The following is an 18,080-nucleotide window of genomic DNA, read 5'->3' as shown; positions in this document are numbered from 1 at the left end:
GGTGCTAACACCTTCCTTTTAAAGGAGAGGAAAGAGAAGATGGCAAGTGTCCATGCATAAATACACCAACTACTCGTTTAAGCTCCAAGGTGAAGTTTATCTGTCTATTATAGAGAAGCGAGGGGGAGATGGAGAAATGGAGGTGTGGGGGGGAAGAAGATGAGTATACTGGGTGCTTTTATGAAGGAAAATACTCCAGCTCTGGGAACAAAAGTAACTACTAATGAAAAGCTTTTTTTCAACAGGTAACAGAGGAACTGAGTATCCCCCAAACTTCTGGACTCTTACCAACTTAACGCCATTTCATCCTCCAGGACTAGCCCTGCTGCCTGCGCCAGGTTGTTAAAGGGCACCGATGGTTCCTGCACCTTGGCAATGCATCTCTGGGCATCCAGTTTCCATTTACTTGGTCCTCATCGTTTCCATCCTGTCTTTCCTCTTACTCTTCCTTTTGCTTCAGTTTATTTGTGTTTACATATACTGCTTATATTACTCAGAGGATAGCTCTACTCCTCTGAGTAGATCCCCAGAGAGCATTAAAGCTCTCCTTTCTAGCAAATCCAGTAAACAGGTTTGGGAAGTATTGGCACACACAGGAAGTCACACAAAAAGAACATACAAGAAACACAGTAAGGGTTTTGCAATTCTTGAGTTTAATTACTTCAGCATGTGGGGTTTTCTTACTCTTCAGCTTTCCCCTTTCCACTGCAATCTTTCTTAGGAAACCTGCAAAATAAACACTTTGTGGACCAGACTCAGATGCACGAGTTTTTATTTGCAGCTTTCTTAAGACTTGGTTACTTAACTTCTTAAGAGAGAAAGTGCATTAAAAAACTATTATGCAATCCGATCAAATATCTGATGGTGAGATGCACTGAGATCAGAGGACTCGATGATGCAAGCACACGACAGTAATCCTTAACAGGAACTACACTTCAGTCTAACCTGTTCAGGAAGTCAGAGTTAGAGAAGATGAGTCTTTCAAAGAACTTGTCTGCACTGTGCTGTCAAAACAGCACAGAAGAGTCTGTTTTAGTTACTGTTGCACTGCTGGCAAAATTGAAGCCTTTGGCAAGATATAAAAAAAAAAATCAAAACAAAACCAGAACCCAAGACAGAGATGCAATTCACTAATTTCCCCCTCTCTAACTCACAAAAACTTGACACTATTCAGCCCTTTTGTCTCAAGAAATAAGCAAAAGAAAGACTGGAAAAAGCTAGAATAAGACATACTTGACAAAAGGTAATTCAAAAGATACCAACATGAAGGGTAACAAGGTAAAGAATAGTTATACAAGCATGGGAATAAAGTGACAGTGGGAAGGCATTACACATACACACACTGTAGCAAGATCCTCCTCTGAAAGCAGAAGATTTGACAATGAAGCACAAATCTAACTAAGGCCAGCATAGATAACATGCGTTACCTAACAGGCTTCAGAATATCAAATTACCTTGGATTCTTGAATACAAAAGAACTCCAAACCTATTAGTTCAGACACTTTGGAGAGAACAAAGCCCATAGGTAGCCTGCATTCCTAAAACTGAAAAAAATTTCAAGTAATTGCACTGGTAGAAATATCATGTGATATTATATAATGGGTTTTCTACCTGCCTCCAGGCCTCTTCTAGCCCCAGCAGCTTTGTATCCTTACAGCAAATTTCAGGTTTGTGTGGGCTACGAACTGGGGATCGGTGAAGGAGAACTTGCTATTCCACTGACACCAGGGCCTGATGTCTACATTACAGTTGCGCAAAGAAGTTAGGAAAACAGTGTAGAAAGGGATTTTAGGGAAAGATTTTTTTGATTAAACAAGCACTAGTTTTTGTAATTCACTGTCAAAGGACTCAAATGCATCTGGTTAATGTAGCTTTAACATTCCACAAGCAGAAAATGCAGCAAGAAGTCCAGTGTTCACATATAGTCAGATAGACAAGCAGCTACTGCAAGCAGAAGAGAAATCTTAAATGTCGATGCAAGTTACCCCATGACTCCTTTTCTTTTTACCCCCCTCTCATTTTAAGGGCAGCTGCTAGACTTCGCTAGACACGAATCAGTTCTACTCAAAATTTCTGAGGACACATGACCTGTGAGTTAGGTGCAAGTTGCAAGTTATCCTAGAAGAACTGCCATGCAATGTGCATGAAAAATCAGCATTATGCAGGGTGGCAAGCACTTCCTACCACAACACCTACAATCCATGGCAATGGATGTGTGTTAGCATGTTAAAAAGTAATATTCCACAGTTAAACTGTAATTTTCCATAGGAAAAATGTTCCCTGTACCTAGGAGCAAATCTAGGATTACGAAAGTGATCTAAGCAGATGCAAACAATTGCAGCCATAAACTATCAAAAAAGAAATCTCAAATTAAAACCTACATTTTTTTAAAAAAATCTTAATTCCAAACAATAGACAAGCCACCTACTGAAACAGGCTCTCAGGAAGAGTAAACCCCATGTTTAAAATATTACACACCACATTACTATCCAGCTAATTAAAAAAAAAAAACCCAAACCAAAAATTCAACAAAAAAACCCAGCCAAACTTTACCAACAGGATACAAACAGATTTCCTCTTGCAATAAGGATATCGGATAAAAAGTTACAGAACACATAGCGGTACATTTACAGGGAGGTTGTTCTTCCTCCCGCCCAGTGCCTTCACTCTCACCAGCTCTTGCTTTGAGCTTGTTCTCAGTTTTTCCAGATGTGCTCTTTGCTTGTAGAAAGAGAACTTTCTTTTGCCTATACAGAATATGGCACCCAGGAAGCAGGTAAGGAGGGAAGTCAAACTTCTCGTGGATCCATTTCTTTGTTGTCTGTGTCACCTCACTAAGCCAGTTACAGATGTTACGTAAGTTCAAGAAGTTTCTATCTCAGAAGCGTCTTCTATGAAGTTAGCAACAGGACTGAGGAGCAAGAGTGGAAACAGTTTATATTCTCCATTCCCATCTTCTGAGAGGAGAGGTGGATCACCCATTCCCAGAGTGTCCAGAGGCTCAGCCTGGCTTACTGGAGCTGCTAGCGGCAAGACAGTTCCACTACCTGATGGAGAATGAACAGCAGTTTTCTCCTCCAGGGAGGGCAGCAGCAGGTCTTTCAGATCCTCTGTCTTCCCCGCAGCTTCACTTGAAGGTACTTCTTCAAATAATGAAAGCAGAGGATTGGCCCTGTACTGTATCAGCTGCATATCTAAGGGAAAACAAACAGCTTAAACTCCAGGCTCCTGTGTCACATAAGTGAAGGCTTCTATTCAAGACATGGAAAACTGGAGAGGCTGCTTCAAAACTTGGTTTGCTAAAGTAAACCATACAGCTGAGCTCTGACAGACTACCTCCACAGCTACAAGAGTGGAGTGAAGGCTCCTGCGTTGGTTAAGATCAGTACCTGAAGCACACTCCAAGCCCCTAATACATACGGCATGCAATGGCAACACTGAAGTAGTAATGAGTAGCACTGCATGTGTGGGGGCTGCAGCCCGTATAGGAGAGATACTTCCACACGGATGTTTGCAATTCTGCTCCCCATTGTGGCACTCTGTCACATATAACAGAAATGAAGTGGTTAACACCAACGTGGGGCATAGGATGGGGCCTCTGAAGACTGAGGCACAGCTTCACCAAGATCAGAGAAACATCCCAGCCTTCACAAAAATTTTAAGTCCAGACCAAAGAAGGAGATAAACCATACACAGGCTACAAAAATTCCATTTCAAAACACAGTTTTGGAAGAGTTTGGAGCCGTCACAGCTCTCAGTGTTCCTTCTTGCTCACCTTTGCTTCCTGCTGTTTCTCTCTCACTTGCTCCCAGATCTTCGGTGCTCTCTGCCAAGTTTGCAATCTGAAGCAAAATGGACAGAGAATAAGACAGAATGCTTAACAACAATAACAACAAAATCCAAGTCTTCACTGACTGGTTAACAAAATTAAAGGTAAAAGGAGGAGGGAAGAGAAACGCAACAGCTGACCAACGAGCCCATTGTTGCACATGAGGGCCAGCAAGCAGCAGCTCTCAGAAGGTGGCACAGTGAAATACAAACTTAACTTACTAGAGCCAAACAAGCTTCTGACTAGCAAATATCAATTTTACCTCCCAAACCAGAAGCTTTTATTAAAGTCTGTCTTGTTGGAATAATTATATTGATGAAATCATGTGTTAAATTTTGCAAGCACTGCTTGAACACAGCTGCATTTAACCCCAGTTGTAGTCTAAGCTCTTATGACTGGGAAGTCCTAGTTTAAGTATTATTTCAGGACTACAAAATAAATGACACTTGCAAGGCTTTTTTAAAACATGAGTCAATTTTAGGAACCAGACCAGGAGAAATAAGTTTGCACTGAACTTTTGTACGTCCTCTGAGGAAATTTCAAACAGCCGTGTTCAGAATAAATACAGTATATTGCATTATATTTTTCATTTAGAACTTTTCCTTCGGTCTTCAGACAGACTAAAGACACACAATCTCATCTGAACTGTAACCCCAGACCTAGTTATTACTTGGCTGAAAGACATCATGGGAATCCCTGAGGCTAGGAGAAACAAGCCAAGAAGCTGTTCTCACACGCTTACACCAAAAGACGACAAGATTTTCTAGCCTCCTCATTCTAAACAGAAAGTACAGAAGTAACAGGAGTAAAAGAAATCCTTAACATAAACAGTTGGTCAAACAGACACTAGTTTGTTTCCCTCTTCCTTATGTTCTCGGTTTTATCCAGAAAGCAAAGAACACATTATTCAAAGTGAAGTGGCAGTTTAAATCAGCCCACTGAGTGTGTATTACTGCAGCTAGGAACGTAAGACTTGAGGTTATCTTGAGAACTCTCTTAAAGTCATATATGCCAACTGTGATAACAGAAGACATTAAGTCAGCATGACTAGATAAAATGGCAGTTTCACCCCGTGCCATCAATCCAGTCCCTCCCCTCAAACTGCATCAGTCACAACTCAGCTCTCAATATCGTATTAACACTCCCTATCATAGAAGCAAATCTTATTCTTACATTTTCCATACCAGGGGAAGTTTCCATCAAGTTCATATCCAGGGCTGGCAGCTCAGGATTAAGTGTCTGAAAATAAAAACAGACCATATGTCATATAATAAGGCCCTTAAAACAAAACTTCTGAGAGCTCCTGAAAGGACAGCAGGATCCAGCACACCACTCCATCCACTCAAGCCCAGGGAAGGCTCCTCCACAGGCCTACAGCAAGATCCTTTCATCCAGTGGCAGTAAACTGAGGTCACAGGAGAAAAGGACACCGTATTTCCCAGTGATGCCAGGTATATGGCTCAGTTTCATTCTGTATTGGGTATGGCTGAGCCCCAAAGCACCCTCACAGTGCTGTGCTTGTATTGGTAGCTAGAAAGGTGGTGAGAACACACCAGGGCTTTGGCTACGTGGCTGAGCAGTGCTGCACAGCACTGTGGGCTGTCTCTCCGACCTTCCCCCCCACCAGTAGGCTGGCGGGGGGAAGATCTGGGAGTGGGCATAGCCAGGACAGCTGACCAAAAGTGACCAAAGGGACATTCCATACCACATGATACCTGCTTAGAAATAAAAGCTAAGAGAATGGAGGAGCAAGGGAGCGGCGGGTATTTGTTATTTACGACGTTTGTCTTCTGGAGCAACCGCTACAGGTACTGAAGCTCTGCTGCTTGGAAAGTGGCTGAAAATTGCCTGCTGAGGGGAAGTAGAGAATAACATCTTTTGTTCCACGTGTGCAACTTTTTGCTATTGCTTCATTAAACTGCCTTTATCTTGACCCACAGGTTTTTTTTCCCCATCTTGTTTTCTCCCCCTCATTCTGCTGAGGGGAGTGATAGAACTGCTTGGTGGTCACCTGGCATCCAGCCAAGGTCAACCCACCACACATTCCATATCATAATGCACAATCAAACACATAATCAGCACGTGATGATATGTGACAAGGCTTGAGAAGAAGTGGATCAAATTTTTTCCTCCCCCCACCCTTGAGTTATGTAGAACAGAAATACTTTATGAACTGAAAAGGGCTCTCAATGTTACCTTGTACATTGTTAGATATCTAGAATGACTACGTACCATTCCATCCATAACGATTTGCTTTTCAGGATTTCCCCCCATTTTGCCCATTGACAACATGGAATAAACCAGTAAAATGTCACGATGCAACCTCATCAGTATTTTTCAGAAATCAGAAAAAAATTGCAGAAACACTCACATCACTGAAAGCTTCAGAACCAAAGTTATACTGCTTCCCAGATAACATTGCTTGAAGCTCTTCAAGGCTGGCATCAATGCAATTAAGAAAATCCTGAATTTCTTCTCTAAAAAGACAAAATCATATAGTACTGTAAGAAACAGTTGGCAGTCATGACCTTCTTTTGCCCCACAAAGCAGGTTGCTAACAATACAGAATAGCTTAATGTAAATGAATGAAACTGCATTCCTGTAGCACAGTCCAAATCTTTGAAGGACAGGTACAAGGAAGACTATCTGAACAACAAGTGTAATAATAGCTATCATATTGAAAAGCAGTTCCTCCTCCCATGCCTACTTCCTCCTTCTTTTTAATATCTTTTGAATGTTTTCAGATCCCAGCCTATATACCAGTATCTGTTTAAACTAAGGTCTGATGGCTTTCACCTGGGGGCAATAAATGATAAGCAAAGGGCTGGAAATATTTCAAATCTGAATGAACACTACCGATTTTGAAACATCAGATTGTTGCCAAATTGTACACCATTTTCAAGGACGGTGGGCAGGATGCAAGGGACAGTGAATTAAATTGTAAGGAAGCTTCATGCATGGCACCAGTACTGAGCTTCTCGCTGTGCTGCAAGCCACCTCTGATACTGGAACACCCTGCTATGAGCAACAGACAGTTCCAAGGCATCGCCCACATGCTGCGATGCCAGCGAGGTAAGGTACCACAGGGCCTGCAGATTACTCCAAGTGCTGTGACACATCATCTCCATACTTCCCACCTGAAGTTAACCGCAGCAGAAGAGCTATCAGGAGGAAGAACTTAATTTTGTTCCTTGATCCAGCTCATGCTGCAGCCACAGAAATGACGGCACTGATAAAGCTCAGGGGCCACTACCACTGATACAAATCCATATTCAGCTCTCAGAAACAAAGCAGTGCACAGGGTCCTCCTGAAGTCACTCCCCTGGACCTGTGGCTTGGCAGCACGTGGCAGTGCCAGCAGTTAGCATTACGAGGGCTGCTGTGACAGACTGACCCCACCAGTCCTCAGACTGATGTATCACAAGTCTGGCATGCTCACTCAGAGATGTGACAGATGAGCTTGCCCCGCTTTTGATGCTAACACTTGTCTTTTTCAAGATTCACTAATGAAGGGGCAGAAAATTCAGTTCATCAATGCCATTAAAAAAGCTAATTCCCTATATTTTACTGAACGCATCCTCTAAAACCTTGACAGGATCCCACGAGATGATGACAGCGTAACAGTTTCCAGAAACAAGTTACTACCTGTCCAATAAAGGATCGTTTTGGTTTCCAGAATTGTTCTCATTCAAGATGGAGTCAATCACTGACACAGGGTCTTCTGGAGCATTAGGTTGTGGAGTATGGAGTTCCACAGCAACATTTCCTATCTCACTGGATTTGCCGACATCATTTATGTGAACTGGTGGAATAGGTTCTGCACAATTTAACTCATTTGACTGCAACACTTGACAAATAGGTAAGCCAGGATCCAGAGCTGCCTGTGTCTCTCTAAAAGATGACCCAAAGAGAAACAACACACAGGAGAATTCATCAACATATTACTACTCATTTCAAGTTTAGTATCTCAAATCTTAATACCTAATAAGGTCAAGCCAGTCAAGAGTTTAAACAACCAACTCATCTCTAGAAAAAGAAGTGCCTTCCTAAAGGCAGATGAAGAATCTCTTGTTACAGGTTATACAGATAGCATGTAACAGAGCAAAAGACCCCATTTTGCCAGACCAAAAGCAGTGAAATTGCATATGGAAATCAGGTTGGAGGAAACTCCTAACCTTGTGTCTCTGGAAATAAAAGATCCTGAACTGGTCCATATTTCACTCTAAATGTTAACAACTAAATGGGTTTTCACAAGAATATGATGCCACACAAAAGAATGCCTCCCCTTCAGATATGCTTAGCATAGTATTAGAGACAGTAGTACTGAAACTGGAGACAAAACATCTTGATTTGTTTATTAGCAACCCATATACATTTTAGATTGTTTATTAGTAACCCATATATGCTTCCAGGTCCCTGTTTGGTGAAAAAATATGTGCTTACTTGTTGAATAGACAGAAAAGCCTCAGCAAACTGAACTTTAAGCACCAATCAGCCTGACAGGCCTTCAGGCACTCCTGAAGAGACACAAGCTCTTAAAAAGCTCTGCTGACCATGACCAATGCTATATGCTGTAAAAAAAGACAGCCTACAAACAGACCTGTCATGTGCAAATAGGCTGTTTCCCAGAATTCACACAGATCACTTACACTAATATAACCACCTGGTTAACAACTCGGGCATAAATACTTCCACGTCCTTTGAACGTACCTGGCTCTGTCACTTGTGTGTGCCACAGCAAGGAGACCATTGGTGGCATTTTCCAGGGTATCAGTGATATCTCGAATGATGAGACCAGTACCATTTCCATCCTCATCATCTGCATTATGTTCAGAAAAAACCATCTGCAGGATACAGCAAACAATAAGTAAACCAAAAGGTCTGACTTTTTTTGATGTTGAAGCTCCATTCTTCTTGCAGATTCTCTTTCCTGTTCAATTTCATCTTTGATGAGCTGTACTGATTTGCATGATTTCACAGACAGAGCAATGCTTAATAAAGCTGCCCATTTCAAAACGGAGTGCACTGGATTATAAGATTAGGGTATTAATAGTTACAAGGGAGACTTTGAGACCACTGTACATCACCCTGTCCAACCCACTGTCTCTTTCCCTGGGAAGACTTACTGCTTGGCCACTCTCCACGGGTATGCGAACATACTGACGGCTGTATTTGGAAGGTGAAGCACCTGCGGCATCTGTTAGAGACCTAAGATAAAACACGGCTTTAGTATATGGTTGCACAGTCAAAAGCTGTAGCTATGCCAAATACATGCAGCAAGGGTAAGAGCCATCATTCTCCTACTTCTAAGAAAACTGGCGTTTGGAAATGTTTTTCAGTAAAGTTTACTGCAGGCAGGCTGCATTCTAAACACGCTTTTTCTTTTGAGTAAGTCACGTTTGAACATTTTGATAGAGTTACCATTTCTGACAATTGTGCCCTTCAAAATTTAAAGTGTGTATATATTCTCTTTCCCCCCATTTTTTTAGTGATAAAAAAGAGGAAATCTTTATTCTATGCTTTATTCCACTTCCATCAGCTTTCTCAAGTGTGAATATACAAGTGATAAAAATGTTCTTCATCCACTTTAAGAAAATTATCTTGCTTCCAGAAGCTGATTTATACCTCTAATTCACATCTGATGCTGTTTTGTGACCTATTCAGTAATTACCTCTTTCTTTTGACCCCAACGATATAATTTCCTCGCATCAAACTTAGTATAAATTGAAGAATCTAAAAAGGAAAAACAAAAAAATAATAAGTGGTCAGCACAGTAATCCTAACATTAAATTATTAATTCATATTCTACTACAAAATTATGCAGTTATGTGACTGAAGTTAATAGGTAAATTAAAAATCCATTTGTATTCATGTCTTAAACCCCAAAATGATAGTTACAAATATCATTGAAAAATAAACCCACTTGGACAGTTTTGGTTTTTAAAAAAATGTAATGCAACACCTCAAGTCACTAGAAGATTCCAGACCAGAAACAGCTGAGGGTTAAACCAGAGAAAATTTGTTCCAGTACAGAAATTCCTATAGTTTCTGGGTTCCAAGTTGACTTCTTGAGCGGTCTAAGTCTGTCTTGATCCAAGATCTTTCACAGACTCCATTCCATGTCCCTGCCATCTCTTGTTTTAGGCTCCGGTTGCTATGCTCTGCCCTCCAGCCCCACATTTACTCGAGGTCAGCTTGATTTACCGATTTCTCTCCAGATAAGATTCACTGAGAATTCAAACCCACTGAAATCCTTTTTACTATGACTTTTCCTTAGTACTCTGCTCATGGTTCTTTGCCGTGCTACTTCTAGGACACTCAGGAACTGTGAACATTTTCTGTATGCTGTATTAACATAGCCTGTTCAGCTCTGTGTCATTCTACATAAGCAAAGAATGCCATCAGGTATCACAGAGGCAGGAATAAGGATGGTAGCACTGAAGATGCTGCAATGGTACCTTAGACAGCAGCTTCTGTTGTTGACTGTGCTTCTGCCTTAGAACTGCCACTTCTTTCCACAGGGCTTTATTTTCTCTGCAATGCAGAATAAATCAGAAGACAGAGGATGAACAGAGTTTACTTCATATGCTTTAGTTTTACACCTTTCAAACTTTCACAGCACCTTGCAGGACCAATGGCAACATTCGTTCCATGGATAACTAACAATCAGTTAATCTGATCCACTACTATAAACTCTGCGTTAAATTAACTCCATTTTCCATCAGGCAGGACCAAACAGTCACTAATAAGGACATTCTCATCCTCCACTGCTCCACCAACAATCTTCATCTGAGGTACTCCTTCAAAGCCTCAAAGCCTTAGAATAAAGACCTGGTGTTTGGAAACAGGCTGCATGTAACAGACCACCTCAGAACAGTTTCAAACTTTGTGTTTGAAGGGTTTGGGTATTTTTTTTGTTGGTTGGTTGTTTTTTTTTTTTTAAAGGAACAGAGGGTATGGCGTGATAGTATCTCCTGAACTTTGGTTGATACTTGCTTGCATACCAATGATCTGAATGAATTACCAGTGCCAGTTCAAAAAGGATCTGAGGGAACAGAGATGACGATGTGCAAAATACACTTCCAAATAGAAAGAAAACCGAAGACTTAATTCTCCCTCACTGCATCTACATCACCCTGTTTTGTGTTTAGAAAAGGAAATGCTTTGATAGCCCTAAAAATCTACCACAGGTGACGGCAACCAAAATGAAATCTCAAGATAGTCAACAAACTCCCAGTCTTAATCTCTGGTCTGTAACTGCATTATAAACACAAACAAGATTCAGAATGTTTTGTGGGGTGGAATAGTGACTCTTAGGAAAAAAAAAAAAAGTCCAGTTCAAATGAAACCCACATTTACAGTCAAGTTCCATTAGATATAAGCAACATTCAACATGTAAGTGCCTCAGAGTCTACCTCTTCATGTTAGCCAATCTGACATCCATGTTGTTCTGCTGCTCTCTCATTTCCTGGACTTCAGAGAGTACTTTGTGCAAATCCTCCGTACAGACCTTGAGGTCCTCAGTTCTTACTGCAGATACCTAAAATGGGACCAGGTTATAGACGTTTTACTACAAACGTTGCCTTGCGTACTCCTTTTTGCAGGACCAGTGTTCTTAGTCTGTAGAAGAACAGGTACAAGCTCTACTAAAAGACTAGGTAACGCTATTGCTTTTATGGATCACAAAACTCTGCAATTGCTATAGACGGCAGTCCTTAGGACAGTCCTACAACATGTGAAAAAACAAAATGTCAATGAAAACGTGAGATTAGCACTTTGTACATGTAGACAGCAGATTCACTGTTTTAATTCACGATAAAAACCTACTGCTGACTGAAAACAGCCTTACTTAGGGGGTTCTCTGACAGGTCTGGTGACAGCTTGCCCTCTGTGTCCAACACTAAGACACCAGCTAAAAACAATGGCATTTAACCTTGATAGTGGAGCAAGACCAAGATGATCATATTCCTTTTACGTGTGGGTAAATCTGCCATCACAAGAGTAATAAATTTCCATTAAGTTACTGGGGGAGTGAGGAGGAGGTGTCTAATTAGATGCATCCTACTCGATTTGAAAATTTGTCCCACACCACCTGAATTGCAGATTCACGTATTAGTGTTTCCTTTATTACCTCTCTGCTCAGTGACATTCCAAAATTATGTAGACTTGCCTCCAGAAAGTCATGAGTCCAAACTGCTTCTCTGCCCAAGAAGAATCCATGAACGCCACCTCCTCAGACGATGGTGAAAGAGTCATCAGAAAGCACAAAGCTCACCCTCTCCTCTCCACACTTCCATATTAAAATTTTTCCAATTCCTTCAGCAACTCTCTCTGAAGTGGTGGCACTGATGGCTAACACACAACTCAGGATTTTGAAAAAGACAGGTCTGGTGCATCATACGTCTGAATGACATGCCCAGGTTTGGGGGCATAATTTTAAAAAACATTTAGCCAAATACTGGCCATAACTGACCACACAGAGCCGCACCAGAAACCCACCAGACATCCCAGCCAACCTACTGCTTGCTATGGTTTTTCTTATTATTCTATTAAATTCCAAAGGGGAGGTGAAAGCATCCAGGATCAGCCTGCTGAAGTGCTGGATAAATTCCCTGCAGGTAGGCTCACAGACCCTTTTTTTAAAGGAGAATGTGATGGCCAGAATGGACTTATGGTCTTATAAAATAATATCACATCACCTCATGATGAAACAGAACATACCTGTTATGTAATCACTCCACAGAAATAACTACCTGCCTTCTTCACATAATCCAGTATTACAAAGGATGGACTGAACGGCCTGACAGTTCTCCTCTCTGTCTACATTTTTAGACGTTTCATTGCAGATAATACCTTATGCTAAGGTACACGAGCTGTATCCCAAACAAAATTCATGGTCATCTGATTTCTCTTCAGCATGCCACCTCTCTATGGGGAAGACACGCAAAAGATGCAGACCGCAGGTGGAAATTTCAAATGCAGTTAGCCTGCCTCTAAAGAAAAGGGCTAAACTAAAACATTCTGCCCAAGTGCAAGGAGTTGCTGTCTTCAGAGTCTCTAACTAGATAATAAGGGTGTCAAGACCGAAGCACACGAGCAGAGCTAACAGTAAAAGGCAGTACATAAAGGAAGTCCTGCATCCAAACTGGCAGTCCTGTTAGAGGCTTGAAATCCAGTTTACAGCAAGTGCTGAACTATGACTCTGTTCCAGTCCAGACAGTATGTTGTGGTTTAACCCCAGCTGGTAACTAAGTGCCATGCAGCTGCTTGCTTGCTCACTTCCACCCTCCTGCCCCAGTCCCACTGAGGGATGGCGAGGAGAACCAGGAAGGAATGTAAAACTTGAGGGTTGAGATAAGACCAATTTAAAAATTAAAATAAAATAAAGAAATCCCCAATAATAACGACAATTATAATGAAAAGGAGGGAGAAGGGGAGAGGAATAAAATCCAAAGGGAAGGGATAAAAAACCCCAAGTGATGCACAATTGCTCACCACTCACTGAGCAATGTCCAGCCACTCCCCCTGCACCAATCCCACCCGCCCAGCCAACTCCCCTCAGTCTATATACCGAGTATGACATTCTAAGGTATGGAATTATTCCTTTGGCCAGCTGGGATCAACCGTCCTGGCTGTGTCCCCTCCCAGCTTCTTGTGCCCCTCCAGCCTTCTCCCTGGCAATGCCTAAGAAACTGAAAAGTCCTTGACTTCGTATAAACATTAATTACCCAGCAACAACCAAAACCATCAGTGTGCTATCAATGCTGTTCTCAAGCCAATCCAAACCACAGCACTGCACCAGCTACTGAGAAGAAAATTAACTCCATCCCAGCCAAAATCAGGACACAATAAAAGAGCAAGAAAAACTAATGCACATTTTCCAAAAAAATCACTAACATTTCCTGCACAACAAAGAATACGTTTCACCACTCTATTTAAAAGTTTCATATGAATGTGCTTGGCACTAACTAGAGCTAGTCCTTTTGTCTTTCCATCGAGAATACTCCACCCAGTGCAACACTCCTGGGATACATGGAGCCATGCACAACATCATCAGCTGACAGCCCCATACCAGCAAGCAAGGTGTGCAAGCCAAGACAAGTCAGCGATTACAGCATCTGGGAAGAGCACAGGCCTGAGTCAGAGAAGCGACTGTACAACTATATTTAATCAATTGTGATTCTGAGCAGAGACAGCTCAGTGAAGAATCAATCAAAACACAATTGTGACTCTCAAGCCTACCCCTGTGCTTTTATTAACTTGGGTAATGTAGCTACCACATTATGACATTCTAAAGAAAAGATTTTGCAGTTCAAATGTCAACATGATGTATCACAATATGCTCTTTCCCTGGTAGCCAGGATATTATGGGCTGTAATGTGCCAACAGAGGGTAAATATCAGTGCAGAAACAGGTTAGGCAAGTCCTGAATGTACAAAAGAAAACTGAAAAGCGCTAATAAAAATGTAGCTTAGTGGCAACATAGTTTTGGAGGAACAATGTAATTTATGCAAACTCACCCAAATGAACTGATTACCTATGCCCTTGCTAATTTTCAATGAGCACGAAAAGGGAATGTATTTTCTTTTGCTTCTTTTACTTTGTGACTCTTTCCAACTCTGCTGTGATGGCAGAATGGAAGACCATGCTAAACTATAATTGGGTACATAAACTCTCTGTGGAAAAAGGGCTCTAATCTGACAGCTATGAAGAATGTGTTCCTACTCTAGTTGCTAAATAACTGCAGGGTGTGTTTTGTCTAAGAGCTGGCAGGAGGAGGCCAAACCAAGGATTAGCCTGGCACTCAGGAGGGAGTTACAAAGGCTTGCATCATGATGCACAACCTTGGTTCCCATGGAATTTATTGGCTGTGAAGTGTTTGAAACCCATGGAGATGCTCTTGATAAGCTACTTTTCATAACAAAGTGAAGTATTCACGTATTCTTGCTTAGACTGTACCTTGCGCTTGATGTTTTCCAGTAAATGTGCCTTCCCTTGCTTGAAGAAAGGGTGCTGGAACTCAATGACTGAGCTCTTCTCTGCTGTGATCATACCATTCTCCAGAGCAATCACCTTCCTGAAACCATCTGTGGAGAGGTATTAAATAAGTAATTTCTTTCAGTGCAAAGCTGAGTGTTAAAACACATAGCTAAAGAAAACCTCAAGGCTACTGAAATACCTACAGCACTAGTTACTGGGAGCATAAACTATGAAAAATAGCCAAAGTAGCTTTTCTTCGTGGTGCTGAATGATTTGACTGCTCTGATCTTCAACAGCTAGAGAACACATGCACAATGCCATCAAATGACCTTGCAGGCTGTACAAACAGCATGCATGGCAGAAGTCAGCTATGTCTGCAAGCAAGACAGTGAAGTCCAAATAAACACAGTTAGTTAGAAGTGAGATGTATTAAGACATCCTGAATACAATTTTGTCCCAGTGGAAGCAGAGGAATGGCGCACCTTCCCTTTCGTGCCTATAATCCCAGACAACCACATATCAAAACAAATGCTGTCATGTACCACCAGGGTCTACAGAATAAAGTAAGGAAGAGAAGTTAGTTCTCAGCCTATGCAAATGCACACACACGGAGTACTTTCTCCACACCAGACTGCCTCCATGAAGTAAGACATTGCTGGCTTTGTTTCTGTCACTGCTTCAAGTACTACAGAGTAGACGCAAAATACAGTTGACAGACCACTCCATCCCTCTCCTCCTTCAAGTTTGTAACATAGTTAATGTATTTCAGTTTCACTGCACTATGATTAGAAAACTTCACTTGAAGCTAGTATAGGTCCAGCAGGAAAAGGAGGCTGCCATTGCATTGCATCTCTCATAGCAATATTTGCATTTTAGTGTTTATCCTTGCTACAAGGCAATTGACAATTGTTTGTTTGCATTATCCTTTGACACTCAAGTGATGGAGTCTCAACACTTGACACAAACAACAGCATCCACCCTGTGTCAAGGGGCTAAATGTATGCTTTCTCTATCATGTCTGACAGTATCTAAATAGGCACCAGCTAGAGAGACTAGGCAAACCTAGTGGGCAAGGACAGAGACTCCTCCTCCTTACTCTGAATTGCAATATTAGATGAGGTGGCCATCTTCTATGAAGTTTGTACCTTCACTCAGCCCACAAGCTGTCTGCTGCAAAACAGCTGTTTCTGCTGTGTGCTGTAGCCCCACACATTGCACTGTATCTTTGAATTACTACCTCACTCCAGTTTCTTTGCCTGTACAAGTTGTACACATTACATACAGAATGCTACATGATGCTCACAAGTTGACCACAGAAAACACAATGAGAAATTTAGTCCAGCTCGATCCATCGGCATGACTAATCTTGTTTCAACACAGCAATGCAGGCAACAGCATGACCTAGGCAATTTTTTTCATATACTAGATGCATGGGCATAGATACGGCCTTTGCTCCTCTAGGTGAACATAAGTTCGTTGTTACCATTAATGCTAACCCTGGAGTGCACTGAACTCTACGCAAGCTTTAGGTACCAGCACATGAAACAATATTTTTACAGTTGTTGCTCAAAAGTACTTAGAGCTGAAACACAGAAAAAAAAAGGCTAAGCCAAGCTCTGCTGTCATTCTTCTCTTTTGCAAAGCAAGCTCAAGACCAGAATTCCACTTTTCAGGGATGAAAGACCCACTAAGTCAATTGGTTCATTTAAAGTAGCAATGAACTTGGCAGAAAGAATACGTAAGGACAGCTGATGCTTACACATGTTAAGTTGTCGTATGAAGCTGGAAATATTGTTGTGTTTGAAGTACTTGGGGAGTAGCTCCTTGGCAAACCTCTGCTCATCCAGAATGCAGAAGTTCTCACCATTCTAGGAAATAAGCAAAAGTAACAGTCAGAGAATAAGCACAGTTTTTCTAAGGTGTTGCTCATAAGATCAAAATCAACAGGGACAGTTTTTACAACAGGGAAAGGCAAAACACTCTGCAGAGGGAATTGTCTGCGTGAGCACTTCTGAGTACTTGGGACTGTACTAAAAAGTTTGCATCCAAAAAGATGGTTGGATGGAACACGTCTACTGAATGGGCTATTTTTTTAAAGCCTGGAGGTTTTGATCTCAATCCAAAGAAATATTGTTCTAAACCCCTGTGTATCTGCTGCTTTCTTCGTCTACAGGAAACCTAAATGTTGCTCAAGCACAATGGAATTCATGCCACCGGAGGGCTTTTATCTGCTTTGATCAGTCTGCCCAGCTCCTGACGAGATTCTTCCATCGTACGTACTATGTCACCACTAAAAATAACAGAGCAACGCTGCAGTTACTAAAAGTTCAGACCGCACTACCCAGCGGTGACCGAGGGTAACTGTGACACAAGCCATCTCTGATTGTAGTATCAAGTTCAAACTTCCTGAAGCCAGGCGGGTCTCTGTATCATTTTTGTGCTGTTCACATAGAGAACAAAGATCCTACGTCTCTTTCCATCTTTAGCCCTGTGAAGGCCAAAGTGAAGAAAATCCTACAGGTTAAAGAGTGAGAGGGGACAAAAATAAACATGGGGTTTGTGTTGAACACCTCACTAGCCTGTAATGCGTGTAGCGTCCTGCGCCTGAAAGCCCACGGGGCCAGGCAGGCCTCTCTTCCCTATCTCAGGAGACAAAAATTAAAAGTTAATTACCTCTGACACCGTCTTTCCTACGGAGCACCACCACCCGGAGCTAAACGGGTGCCACCTGACATCTCCACGCCCGGGCGCGCTGCGCCGTTGCAACGCCCCATCAGGCGTGGGGGCCCCGCCGCCACCCGCCAGCAGACGCGCTCCCGGCCTCTGCGGGGGGGACGGGCGGACACAGGGGGCCCTCCCCTGCCGCCAGCCTAGGTCCCGCTCCCCGCAGCGGGGCCGCCCCCCCCGCGCTACCCGCCCGGCCCCGCCGCTGCGGCCCGGCGCGTCCGGCACCCCCCGGCCGGCCCCGCCGCCCCCCGCGGCCGCCTTCGCGCCCCGCCGGCAAGCAGCGCCCGGCCGGGCCACGGCCCCGCGGGCCACCCTCACCCGGCTCCAGCAGATGACATCGTCGCTCTGTGGGTCCTCCACCAGCGCCCAGAGCTTGGCCAGGAAGCCGGGCACTGGAGGCGCACCGGCCAGCGCCGGCCCTTCCCTCATCCTCGGGCCGGGCCGCGCTCCCGTGCAACGGGCCAGGGCGGGCGGGGCGGGCAGCGGCGATCGTGACGCTACGCAGAGCGGGGCCTCCGGCGCGGGGAGCCCGCTGATTGGTGCA

General features: G+C 42.9%; 1 protein-coding gene across 2 annotated transcripts; it reads right to left on the bottom strand.

The window, feature by feature from the left end:
* Positions 1 to 755: 755 nt before the first annotated feature.
* Positions 756 to 18,018, bottom strand: LOC121097457 (heat shock factor protein 3). 2 transcript variants are annotated; one of them, XM_040614478.1, is made up of 13 exons: positions 17,855 to 18,018; positions 16,569 to 16,677; positions 14,789 to 14,916; positions 11,245 to 11,369; positions 10,288 to 10,363; positions 9,501 to 9,562; positions 8,956 to 9,037; positions 8,540 to 8,673; positions 7,475 to 7,720; positions 6,201 to 6,306; positions 5,003 to 5,068; positions 3,776 to 3,842; positions 756 to 3,194 (listed from the first exon to the last, which is right to left on the bottom strand). In XM_040614478.1, exons 1-13 carry the CDS (start codon positions 17,963 to 17,965, stop codon positions 2,863 to 2,865), a joined length of 1,644 nt encoding a protein of 547 aa, XP_040470412.1. In that variant the 5' UTR covers positions 17,966 to 18,018; the 3' UTR covers positions 756 to 2,862. The 2 variants fall into 2 exon arrangements, with proteins under 2 accessions (XP_040470412.1, XP_040470413.1); XM_040614479.1 differs by lacking the exons at positions 10,288 to 10,363; positions 11,245 to 11,369.
* Between the last annotated feature and the right edge of the window lie 62 nt (positions 18,019 to 18,080).

The sequence above is a fragment of the Falco naumanni genome, chromosome 14 (assembly GCF_017639655.2).
Source record: "Falco naumanni isolate bFalNau1 chromosome 14, bFalNau1.pat, whole genome shotgun sequence".
Lineage (NCBI taxonomy): Eukaryota > Metazoa > Chordata > Aves > Falconiformes > Falconidae > Falco > Falco naumanni.
The sequence above is the reverse complement of the archived record's forward strand: the minus strand, read 5'-3'. Positions and strand labels throughout refer to the sequence as shown.